The 12,429-nt window shown below is 37.7% G+C and overlaps 1 protein-coding gene across 3 annotated transcripts in view; it reads left to right on the plus strand.

Annotated features, from left to right (window-relative positions):
- sh3kbp1 (SH3-domain kinase binding protein 1) overlaps window positions 1-12,429 on the plus strand; it is a 52,015-nt gene that overhangs the window by 15,793 nt on the left and 23,793 nt on the right. For all 3 annotated transcript variants that reach the window (XM_035949367.2, XM_035949368.2, XM_035949366.2), the window contains exons 3-6: window positions 8,276-8,390; window positions 10,071-10,177; window positions 11,508-11,646; window positions 11,806-11,882. In XM_035949367.2, coding sequence (XP_035805260.2) covers window positions 8,276-8,390; window positions 10,071-10,177; window positions 11,508-11,646; window positions 11,806-11,882 — 438 coding nt within the window. The remainder of the gene's footprint in view (window positions 1-8,275; window positions 8,391-10,070; window positions 10,178-11,507; window positions 11,647-11,805; window positions 11,883-12,429) is intronic.

Below are 12,429 nucleotides of genomic sequence, written 5' to 3' on the forward strand. Positions count from 1 at the left end.
GCATCTTGTAATATGTTGTTCTGTCTGACCAACAGTTCAGAACCCAAAATTTTAAATGTATTATTATGGAAGGGACCCAAAAAATGCTGCTAATTCTTGCATTTAATTAACTCGTTTTTGCCTGAAAGTTACCCAAAGGATTATCAGGTCCTATGATCAAAATAGAACCGGCTGCATCCACTAGGAACTATCTGGAAAACGGGTCTTAAAGAGTTTTTTGGAGCTCCGTTTATGGTATTTGTCAGTAGGTAACAGCATACAATTAGAACTGCAACTGAAGAGGCACCTATAAAACACCAGGAGACAGTGAGAAATGCTCATCACATTTTCCCAAATCCCAAGCTGGCATCTTGTAATTTGTCATTCTGTCTCACCAACGGTCTAGAAATCATATTAAATGTGTTATAAAGGACGACCCTGAAATGCTGCAGATTCTTACATTTGACTTGATTGTTTGAATATTACATAAATGGTTGTCAAGTTCACAAGGAACTTTGAAAATGTGTCCTTAAAGAGCTTATTCTTGTAAAATCCCATTTATGGTGTATAAAGAAATTATTTTTTGATGGTTAAACAGGCACTTGTAGGGGTTCTTTAAGGAACTGTTTGAAGAACTGCTCGTATGTAGAAGATTGGATGGGTTAGACTATGTTAAGAGTTATATTTTCTGCACAATTCTTCCTGTACTGATGTAAACCTGCTCAAATTGGAGCCGAGACTTGACATTCTATTGTTGTACCAAGTATTTTATTTTGAACTGAATGTCCAGACTGTATGTAGTACAGCATGCAGAAGATTAGATGAGTTAGTGTTGAGTTGTATTTTCCACACAGTTCTTCCTGTACCAATGTAAACCTGCTCAATTTAGAGCTGAGACTTGAGATTCTATAGTTGTACCTAGTATTTTATCTTGAACTGAATGTCCAGAGTTGTTTTCCACATAGTTCTTCCTGTACTGATGTAAACCTGCTCACACTGGAGCTGAAACTTGAGAAGTCCCCCAAAAGAAGCTTTTGATATGTAAGGTGGTAAAACGACATGTTTGTGGTGGTATGTAAAGGGAAGTCTCTTGTTCACTGTCTAATAAGAGGAAGTAGAAAAGTGCCGCAGGCCAAGGGCACAACAGGACACATTTTTACAACAGTATAAAAGTCCATCTATTGTGAGGCTGTTCAGGCTGTGCAGTTAGGCTTCATTTGTGCTGACCGACCGCCACCGCTCTCATTTGCCGTCAGAGCGCCGGACAATGGGCCTCATGAAGCCTTTTGCCTGGATGTTGTGGTGTGTGAGAGAGAGAGAGAGAGAGAGAGAGAGACAGAGGGAGGCTGTGAGTAATGCAGTAATACCAGACTGCTCTGTCACAAGACTGCAGTTATGGGAATCAGTGACATTAAGCCTTGCGTTGTCGATGAATGTGTGCACGTAGGAAGTGGGGGATGTGGACACGCAGGTTGAAGAGGTGACGGGAAGCGATGGTATGCAGGCAGCACCCCTCCAGCACCGTCACCGCTGGCGACAACCGGGACAGATAAAGGCCTGAGATTGTCATTCGTCACTACAGATGTGTTTGTTAGGGGTCAGCTCAGGCTAAAACGCTGTGAATTCCATCCTGACACTGTTAATGCAATCGGTTGAGTGATTTGGCAAAGCAACGGTACCTTTAGATTTCATGAGCCACTGGCAGGCTATATCCGTAATTAGCTGCTCAACCATCGAGTTATACGTGATCTATCTAAAAACCACAGCATTCACAAGCGAAACACTGAGTTATTTCAGAAACCGCATATTTTACATATATTTTCTGTATATGTCAAATTCTGTTGAGCTCATTTCTACTGCTGTTTCTCAAAAGAAGTGGCTGCTAAGATTATTTGATTTTTTTCATGACCTTTTAACCTACTGAATGTTGTCTTGGTTGCTTTTTTTAGGCCAAAGATGGTCAGAAGCTGCAAATACATAAAAAAAAAAGTTTAAGCAGCGACTCAATTGTGGAAGCTGTTGCTAATTGTATTTTTTATCGACTGATTAATCTGCTAATTAGCACCGCTCACTTTCCTTCCAAGAAAAGAAGGAGCCTGAAGTGTCTGGTTTCCTCATGAGCGTCCACACAGACCCTTAGCAGAGGTGGAGGATATCCTGTTTATGGGAAGTGTTGTAGCCATGTGACTGCTGCTCATTAGACAAGCAGATATTGCAAATCAGAGTCACATGTGCTGATCTGACAGGACATTCTTTGGGAGTGAAGGTTAACGTCTTGTGCTTTAGAAATCTAAGTCACTGGGTGTGTCTGAGAGAGCTAAGACCAAGCTGGAGTAGTCATTTTTTCGGTGTTTTTATTAAGAAAATTACCATAAATGTACATTTAAATTAGGGAAACACTGATTGCTAATTAATCCAGTGTTTTGAGCATAGTTTACAGAGCTCAGCTGACATCTTCAGATATCTAGTTGTGTCTGACTAACAGTTCAAAACTTTAGTATAAGCAGCTGTTCATACAATTGTAGTATATTTCATATATGAAAAATGTTTGCCATTTTTGTTTAGAAACATGGCTAAAATTATTAATTTCAGCTCTTATTTTAGTCAAGCTGCTTTTTCAAATCTCCAATAAAAATGTTTATAACACACCAACAACTTGTGAAAATATTAAAGATTATTTTTTAAAAGGTGCCATATTGCTCCTCCTTTTCACCAATGAAAGTCCAACATCCCCAGAATGTATAAAAACACTTTAAACATGGTTAATTTCACCATGACTGTATAACCGCTGGTTTTAGTCCTGCTGTAAATGGGTTGTTTGAGTGTCTGTAGCCTTAAATGCTGTTTTCCACGCCCCCTTCAGGAAGAAAACTCTCTCTGCATCTGCGATTGACTGCGTGACACTAGGACTTTCTCTCGCTTTTTAGCTTTCTCTCCCAGCAATCTTTTGACATGAAATATGGCAGAATTCACAGCACAGCTCTTGTTTTTAACTGATGCGTTTGGTGAGTTTGTCAGGCAAAGTTGTGGTTAAAAAAATCAGCAGTCGCTCTGAAGTGTAGTCCTAATGGCCTTTACTCTCAATTTCATACTTACATACCGATGCTGGGAGTGCATGAAGACTCTTGTGTTCACTCTTGCAACCAACATCACAACATTTGGTAAACTTTGCTCATAGCTCAAGCATTTTAGCAGAAGCAGCTTAAGCAAGCAAATAAACCTGCCAAAGTGTACACCAGCTGCTCAGGCTGAATGAGAGGCTCACTTGGAAGCAGCAGCAGCAAATTTTTTTGGCCGGACGACTGTTGGTTTCCCAGTTTCTAATTGGAAACAGAGTAAAATTCCGGCCATCTGATCGAGGACGAGTGGTGGAGTGGCAGTAGTAAGCGTCTTAATATTCTCACAGCTTTGATTTTACACCTTCAAGGCTTCAAAATATACAAAACGCAATAAAAATGGAATATGGGACCTTTAAATTTTGTACAATTAAAGAGGGAAAAGGGGACATGCACCCAAAACCAGGTGTGAGAGGACTTTAAAGGTTAGTTAAGCAAAGTATGTAATTAAGGATTTGAATGCTGTTGTAAAGGAGAGGTTTTGATTTTGGTTTAAGAAAGATTGTAAAAAAAAAATTTTTTTAAAAAAAAATCTTATTGAGTGTAAAATGATGTGGAAAAAGTAGCAATTTTATTCGTTAAAATTAAAATCTTCAACACGAGTGAAAAAGGTGAAGGTTAGGTTGAATACTTTCTGAAGCAACTGTATGTGAATGTAAGCAGAGTTGAGCAATAAGGACGGAGTGTATGAAAAGAGGGGAATTAATATTTTGCGTCACTGTTCCGCTCTGCATTTCACAATGATTTTTTATGTTTTTTTACAAGCATCAGCTCGGTTTCTCTGTTCCTCGTTTCTCTCCGCTGTGCATCGCAGTGTTTCGAGGACCAATATGCCCGAGTCGGTGCGTGTTAGCTGCTTCACTGCATTGTTCTGCGTTATCTGTGAGTAGAAAAGGTCGTGGGGTCTGTTGATAGGGCACGCACAGAGCAATAGTTAGCGGTAAAGCAGCGCAGTGTAAACCACATAGCTGCTTCTCAGGCTGTTTTTTGCCCGTTAAAGACACACAACCCCACCGAGGCAGTGTACATAATGCAGGTGTTTCCTGTTCAGATATGATGAATCACGTCGTCTTCCTCTTCTCTTTTCTGCTGGGTTTCCTTTAACTCTGGGTTACCTCCAACATCCCCACAGGAGGAACTGCAGTCGAGCATGAACGCAGTCCAAGTAGGAACAAAGGCCTCAAAGAACAGGAGCTTTTTGCTTCATTTCCAGATTTATTCATCATTTCATTTTAAAAAAAAACATATATTTTTATCTCACGAGAGCCATCTGTCTAAGCCAGTTCGAAGATATAAACGATAAAGGTTTTTGTCTCCACATTTCTGTTGAGCTCATTCTGCAGAAAGTCCCATAGCTCCCATAATGTCAGGCCTGGAGGTCTGAGATTTCATTCAGTTTTGGCTCATAACATGCAGAAGGTATGCAGTGATTTGCATAGACCGACTTACTGTTATTCAAATATGACTTTTTGCAGAGGCACACAAAAAAAAGCTTTGCTGAGCTGCGTTTGAACTGATGTAGTTCAGGTTAAACAAGCACATTTCCAGAAACTAAAACATGTTGTCTTTCAAATGAAGCCTCATACATGCATTTTGGCTGTAAAGTTCCTCTGTTACAAGCATTTCCATTTGCCAACTATGTGAAAATACTATAAAATGTGGGTGTTAAGAGGTCAACAATTTATGTTCCGTGCAGCCAAACAGCTGTAAATACTGCGTTCCTCGTTCATTACTCATAAAAAAAAAAGAAAAAGAGGAAACTGTAGGCTAACAAATGGCCACTGTGGGTTTGTGCGTAGGTTGGCTTGTGCAGTGTCTCCGACTTAAAAGTGTTCAGCAGTCAGTCTGTGGGTCTAGGTTTTGAAATGGTGTTTTTGCAGAGCTGAAGCCGACTCTCTGCCTGCAGAATCAATATCTGCTTCTGTGGCTTACATTAACGCTGCATTAGCCTGTTTAACACCAAATGTGAGGCAAAGTTGGCAGTTTGATGCGACCCCAGCAACCAGGAGTCATGTAAGGCGATGACTGCAAAGAAATAAGCACGAAACACGTCTTGTTCTTGAGGAAAAATAAATCAATTTCTGCGCTTTTTTTTAATCTTGTGGGGAGAAAAGCCACACGTCAGGTTTTAATTGACCTCTTAGCTGTGAGGAGGTTGAATCTTTTCACGGCTCAGTGCCAGATATGTGGTTTATTCTGAGAAGGAAGATGCATTTTTGCTTAACCCTCCTGCTGTCCTCATTTACGGGCACCAAAAAATATTGTGTCTTTGTCTGAAAAAAATCGATAAATTCAGCAAAAAAAAAAAAAAATCCCCAAATTTCTGAAAATTTGCAAAACTTTCAGGAAGAAAATTCCAATAATTCTTTAAAAGTTTCCCTTAAAAGTTTCATTTAAAAAAAAAAAAATCCCCCAAATTTGGCAAGAAAATTCTTGTACATATTTTCAAAAAATGAGTAAAAATCTTCCAAAAAAATCCTAAAAATGTCTATAGTGATTTGATTGCATATATATCAGTAAAACTTCTAATATTCTTTTAAGAACATTCCCAAAAAAAAATCAACCAAAATCCAGCGAATTTCGCTGGATTTTGGTTGATTTTTTTGTAAATGTTCTTAAGAAGCATTTTAAACATTTCTTTTTTCCACCAAAAAATGTTCAAAGATTTCCCAAAAATGTTGAAAATGTGGACATCAGAGGTTTCACTGTGAAAATACTTTTTTTCCCCCACATTTTCAAACTTTAAAACGGGTCAATTTTGCCCCGCAGGACGACACGAGGGTTAAAAAATCAATCTGACCTCGGTTTTATTTCCAAGACCTTTGCAGCTCCCAAAATGGCCTGAAATGAGGTTGAGCTGTCGTCAAGGAAACGTCTCCTCTTGTTGATATTTTTGGATCTGGGAGGCTCATTAAGGCTTTCACGCCACAACCCCAGTGAGTCCCAGGGCTCGGACTCTGAGTCAGAGTGGCCCGTCTGCCTCGCTGGGCTGCGTTCGCCACAGGCCCGGCCTTATGAAACGGTGTCATGATGAATGTGGTGGGGAGACGTGAAGCGTCACGTCTGGTTTTTCCCCTGGATCTCTGTGCACGGAGGTTCGTGCGTCTCGCCGTTTGTCGTGCCCGCTTGTCGGTTCTTCCGTCGCGCTGTTTGCGCCTCGATCGCTTTCGCAGGCCGTCTTGTGATTCCTCGTGAGCGTGAAAGTCACAGGGACACAGAAACAGGCTGCAGGTTTTCTGTGTTTGTTTGTCCGAAGCTTCACGAGCTTTAGCCGGTGCTCTGCTGGTGAACAGTCGGGGTCACTGCTGATACTGCTGCTGCTCCACAGCTGCAGCAGAGCCACAAATAGAGTTTGACGTAGATGATTTGCATTCGAATGCATAATCAAGCTTGCTGCATAGCACATAACATCATATAGTCAATTGCTTTCCTTCATTTTGCAGAAATGACTCATATTTAGACATATTTTAATCATGGTTTGCGTCTAAAAAATATGATTTCCCGCTTAATTAACCCTTAGTCAAGTCAACAGCCAAAGTTGACCAAAGTGCTTCACAGTTCAAAATAGAAACAAGACATATTCTGTGAGGAAATATACAGGCAAGACAAACAATGTCAAAGTGTCAGCGCTCAGCTAAAATTAAAAGCCAGAGAGTACATATGTGTCTTCAGTAGGCACTTAAAGGTGTCAGGAGACCGAGTGGTTCTAATTTGAACAGTTAAGCGATTCCACAGACCAAAGGCTCAGTCGCCTCTGTTTCTGAGTCTGGATGTGGGAACTTTCACCCTCCTGTTGTCTTCATTTACAGGCACCAAAAAATATTGTTTCCTTGTCTGAAAAAAATCCCAAAATTCTGCAAAAAATTTCCTAAATTTCTGAAAATTTGCAAAACCTTCAGGAAGAAAGTTCCAATAATTCCTTAAAAGTTCCCCTTAAAAGTTTTTTTTTTTTTTAAATCCCCCAAATTTGGCAAGAAAATTCTTGTAAATATATTCTAAAAATGAGTAAAAATCTTCCAAAGAAATCCTAAAAATATCTAAAGTGAGTCCATAAATATCAGTAAAACTTCTAATATTTTCTTAAGAACATTCACATAAAAATCAACCAAAATCCAGAGAAATTCACTGGATTTTGGTTGATTTTTTTGTGAATGTTCTTCAGAAACATTTTTTTAGCATTTCTTTTTTTTCACCAAAAAATGTTCAAAGATTTCCCAAAAATGTTGCAAATGTGGACATCAGAAGTTTGTGAATTTTTATTTTTTTTTCCCACATTTTCAAACTTTGAAATTTGGATTTTCTCATATATTTTTTACCTTATGAAATAAGACAAGAATATTTTAAGAGATCTTTGTCTCTTGTATATTTAGTTTTATAAATCTAGGCAGTAAAAAGTTGCTTTTGTCACTATGTTCATGAATGTAACATTACTGTTGTGGTGAGAATGTACAGTAAAGAACATATTCATATTGAGTCAAACTTATCCCATAATTTGAGATAAAAATTAAAAATTCAAAGATTTTGTCCTTTATTTTGATCAAAAAGTCAAACTTAATTTTTTAACAATAAGTAAACATTTTGATTTCTCATGTTTTATGAGGAAAAAAAACAATATTTTAGGAGATGTTTATCTCTTTTATATTTAGTTTTAGTCCAGAGAGGAAATATTATTAAATAAAACAGTGAGAATTTGGTGTATTTTTTAAAATTTTCTGACATCCATTGTGTTGTCATAGTCTGTTCTTGTGGTGATGTTGACATATTTAAGTAATTTTTTGTGTGTAAAACTGTGATTGTTTAGGTTAATTGAGCGTTACAGCATCATTTTTAGCTTTTATCGTTTTATTTGAGTCAAGCAGCACTCTAAAAGACGAATTATTCTAAAAATAAATGTGACATTTAGACATTATAAGGTGGATCTTTTTCAGCTAAATTGCCGACAAATGGGATTAACCTTTCATTTCGTTTCATCATATTGGTGTTCCAACAGGAATGTAACCCGTTATTCATTAACACTGAATAAACCAGACATTTACAGAAAGCTCTTTTATTCCTGCCTTGACTCATTCTCACCTTATTTGTTTCTGTAGCTGACGTCTTCTCACCTGAACCTTCCAGTTTTCTCGCCGTCCCTCCTCACCTCCTCCTCCTCCACTGACTTCCTGTGCCTCTCTCTGTAGGAGATAAAGAAAGAGGGGAAGAGGGATGGAGGACAGGCCAGCATGATCAGATCCGACCTGTCCAACGGCAGAGCCAGCCCCGTGTCCGATCCCGGCGTACGACCAGGAAGGAAAGGTACTCGGCTCCGTCACTGCGTCACTCACAGTCTCAGACGTTCGTAGACTGCAGCCATCGCAGCTTTAAGTCTTCAGGTTGAAACAATGATCCTATTAGTGTGAGGAAGGATTTGGGTCAAGCACCATTCAGCTGTGAACATGTATCCACATACATTCACTGTATACACATGATCAGAGGTGTGGCCTGGTGCCTCTAAACCAGAGGCAGAAGGTGAGATAGTTGATCTATTAGTGTGGATTACTTAACAGTCCTTAATGAGCTCAGCCTGTGGACTAAGTGACAGTAAACGCTTCGTTTTTGGCAGTTAATCAAGTCATTTTAAAGAGATGTGAAATGACCACAAAGACAAGCAAAATGATTGCAAAAAAAAATGCAAAGCAGCCACAAAAATATGCAAGAAGACCACAAAGAGACAGAAAGCAAATGCGAGAAAATGCAGAACAAACACCTACAAAGAGACATAAAGCAGCAACAGAGAGATATAGCATGATTGCAAAGACACATAAAACAGACACAAAGACTTGCAAAATGACTACAAAGGTACACAAAAATGACAACAGAGACAGAAAACAACCACAAAGAGATGCAAAACTACCACAAAGACAAGAAAAACAAATTACAAAAAGACATAAAATAACCGCAAATATACGCAAAATGACAACAGAGACATAAAACAGCTGCAAAGATGTGCAAAACTACCACAAAGAAATGAAAAACAGCTACAAAGAGACATTAAATAACCACAAACAAGTGCAAAACAACCACAATGAAATAAAAAATGACTACGAAGAGACACAAAGCAGCCACAAGGAGATGCAAAAGAAGCACAATGAAATGCAAAATGAACACACAGAGGTGAAAAGTGGCTACATAGACATAAAACCACTTTGAAGAGCTGCAAAGCAACCTCAAAGAGAAGACAAGTGACAAAAAGAGACATAAAACAGCCACAGAGATACAAAATGATCGCCAAGACTCATAAAACACCCACAGAGTTGCAAAAACGACCACAAAAACATGACAAAATGACTAAAAACAGACCACAAAGAGATACTAAATGACTGCAAAGATGCTTAACAGAACCATGAAAAGATGCAAAGTGAATAGAAAAACAGAAGAATGACTGCAGTGAATTAAAACTACAAAGAAATGGAACCTCAAAAAGACATGAAACAAGCGCAAAATGGCAGAAGAATTATAAGAAAACGACTGTAAAGAAGTGCAAACTCACTACAACAAAACACAAAGTGAGCATACAGAGATGCAAAGTGACCACATTTATTAGAACCAGGGCTTTGAATTTTATACATTTAATCCACCTCTGCACATACTCTGCATGGCTGCACATGGAAATGAAAGATGAAGAGCAGTGCCACCTTGTGGGGCAAAGAGGAGCTGCAGGGTCATGTCTTGATGCCCCAGCTGGTGTGAAGTGAGTCAGGAGTAATGAGGAGGCTAATGGGTGTAGGACAAACAACTGTAAGGCCAGTAGGGGAGCGTTTGGTGTCAGAGCTGGTTAGATGTCCTCAAAGGTCAACATGTCGGGCTTCAGCCTTTTTATGAAATCATTACAGAACACCTGCCTGCTCACCATGAGGTCTGGATATGGAGGAGTGTGTGTGAGCGCAGTGTGTCACATGTAAGCTCGTGTTGTGTTGATGAATGTGTGCGTTGCAGGAGAGCAAATCCGCAAACGGAGATGCAAGGCGGCGTTCAGCTACGTTCCTCAGCATGAAGACGAGCTGGAGCTGAAAATAGGCGACGTCATCGAGGTCGTAGCAGAGGTAAGGAGACACATCTCCTCAGCAGAAATAAAACGGAAACACATCTTTTACATCTGCCAGCTGCTTCATGACGACACACGTTCCTAAAAGTTCACCCGGTACTTCCACATCACATATTTGCGTCGTCTTTGCTTCATTTTTGCCATGGAATGACCCTTTCTGATGAATGTAAGCCCATTTCCACCAGTAAAATAAATAAAGTCCATAAAAAATATTCACGTTAAATTTTTTTTTTTTGGCTTAATAAGTTTTATTTAAGTCTCATTTTAAAAAATTTAAAAATCATAAAATATTTTATCTTATGTTTTTTCATCTAATGAGATAAAAACATGCAGATATGTAACTTTTAAAAAGATTCAAGAACTTTATACACAGCAGAAACCACGCAGTTACCCTGAGTTGTGAGATTTTTATTTTGCGAGTTCCCTTCGTCCAACTGAAATAACAAATAAAATTAACTGTCATAAAATGGAATATAATAAAAATAAGATAAAATAAATAAAAATAAAAGGAATTCTTTGTGCAAATGTTAGCATCTTGTGCAATATGTAAACAATACAATACTGTCATATGAAAGTTTGTTTTATTTATGTTTTTAATATTATGACATAAAAAATCATACTCGCATTGTTTGGATAAAAGTAAAAATTACGGGATAAGTTGACTTTCTGATTTTTTTTTTTATTTAATGAGATCAAAAATCTGACTTATGACATAAAAAATCTTGAGAAAAAAATTATGTGGTAAAAAAAATCTAATTTCTGACATCAAACTTAAATTTAAGTGATACAAAGTCAACATTATGGCATATAGTTAAATATTTTGTATTGGTTTGATTAAAAGCATTATTTTAATTTAGTGCTTTATTTTAACCACGGCTAAATCTTTTTTTAATTACACTTTTTTTAAATTGCAATTTTTTGTGCGATATATTGACTTTCTCAATGTCTTCTATTTAATGAGATAAAAAACCCTCAACATTATGAAAAAGTCTAAATTATGAGATAAAACCTGTAAGAAAAAAATACAACTAATTCTGCGTTTTTAATCTGTTAATTCTGAGTTATTGCCATGGCTAATGAGTTTAGTATTTCTTTAATTTTTTACATTTTATTCTGGTGGTGATGTGCTTCCATACTGCAAAATAAACACTAGGAAACAGCAGCAGTAAAGCTTTTTTAAAAAAATCTGTGCACACTATGGTTGTAGTTTTCTGATTATGTTTGTTTGGCTGAATCTTGAATATCGGTGTATTTATCTAGAGGGACCTATGTAAATTTGTCGTTGTGTTACAGTGTGTTGTCTGCATTGTGTGTCTGTGTGTGTTCAGGTGGAGGAGGGCTGGTGGGAGGGAGTTCTTAATGGGAAGACTGGAATGTTTCCCTCCAACTTCACCAAAGAGATCCTGATCGACTCGGAGACGCCGTCTTTGGACACGTCACAGGAGGAACTCCGCAGCAGCCGCAACAGTGAGTCTCAGCAATCAGATGGTGGGAAAAGAATCCAAAAATCTGAAACATCTCGCTTTCATTACAATTTTTATTGATTTCTGCGAGTTTTGAGACATTCTACTAAATCTACCTTTGCCGCAAGCTAACATTTGTCTTGTCTTTTGTGTTTGTGTGAAGATAAGGAAAGTCCAGGCAGTGAAAGCGATGGAACGGACACTCGGTCAGAAACAGGGTCTGAAATCCAGCCCAAGAAGGTACTTAATCAAATGTGTTTATTCGGTGCTAAATGTATTCTGTAGGTGTGGCCCTCTTAACTGTAAATCTATGCTGTCCTTCACATTTCTTGACACTCTCGGCTGAATGAACCTTCAAAGGGCAAATCTGCCATCGGACCTATATTGGCATCAACTGTAGATGACAGTTTGATTATTTCCTCAGAAATCACAAAGCACTCCAGAGCTGAAATGTTTACTCTGTTAGAAAATTAATGCCAATCTTTATAATAAGTGATTACCTAATTTTCAATGTGACACCAACTTGTCAAATGTGAATTTATTTTCCCCATTATTTTATGATGGAAAAGCCAAATTTTGTTATTTTTTTACAGGTGGTCGACAAATATTTTGTTGTTTTATATATATATATATATATATCTATATATATATATATATATATCTATATCTATATCTATATATATATATATCTATATATATATATATATATATATATATATATATATATATATATATATATATATATATATATATATATTCACAACATATGTCACCTCAAAGAAAAGAC

This window comes from Amphiprion ocellaris, chromosome 22, assembly GCF_022539595.1.
Source record: "Amphiprion ocellaris isolate individual 3 ecotype Okinawa chromosome 22, ASM2253959v1, whole genome shotgun sequence".
Classification (NCBI taxonomy): domain Eukaryota; kingdom Metazoa; phylum Chordata; class Actinopteri; family Pomacentridae; genus Amphiprion; species Amphiprion ocellaris.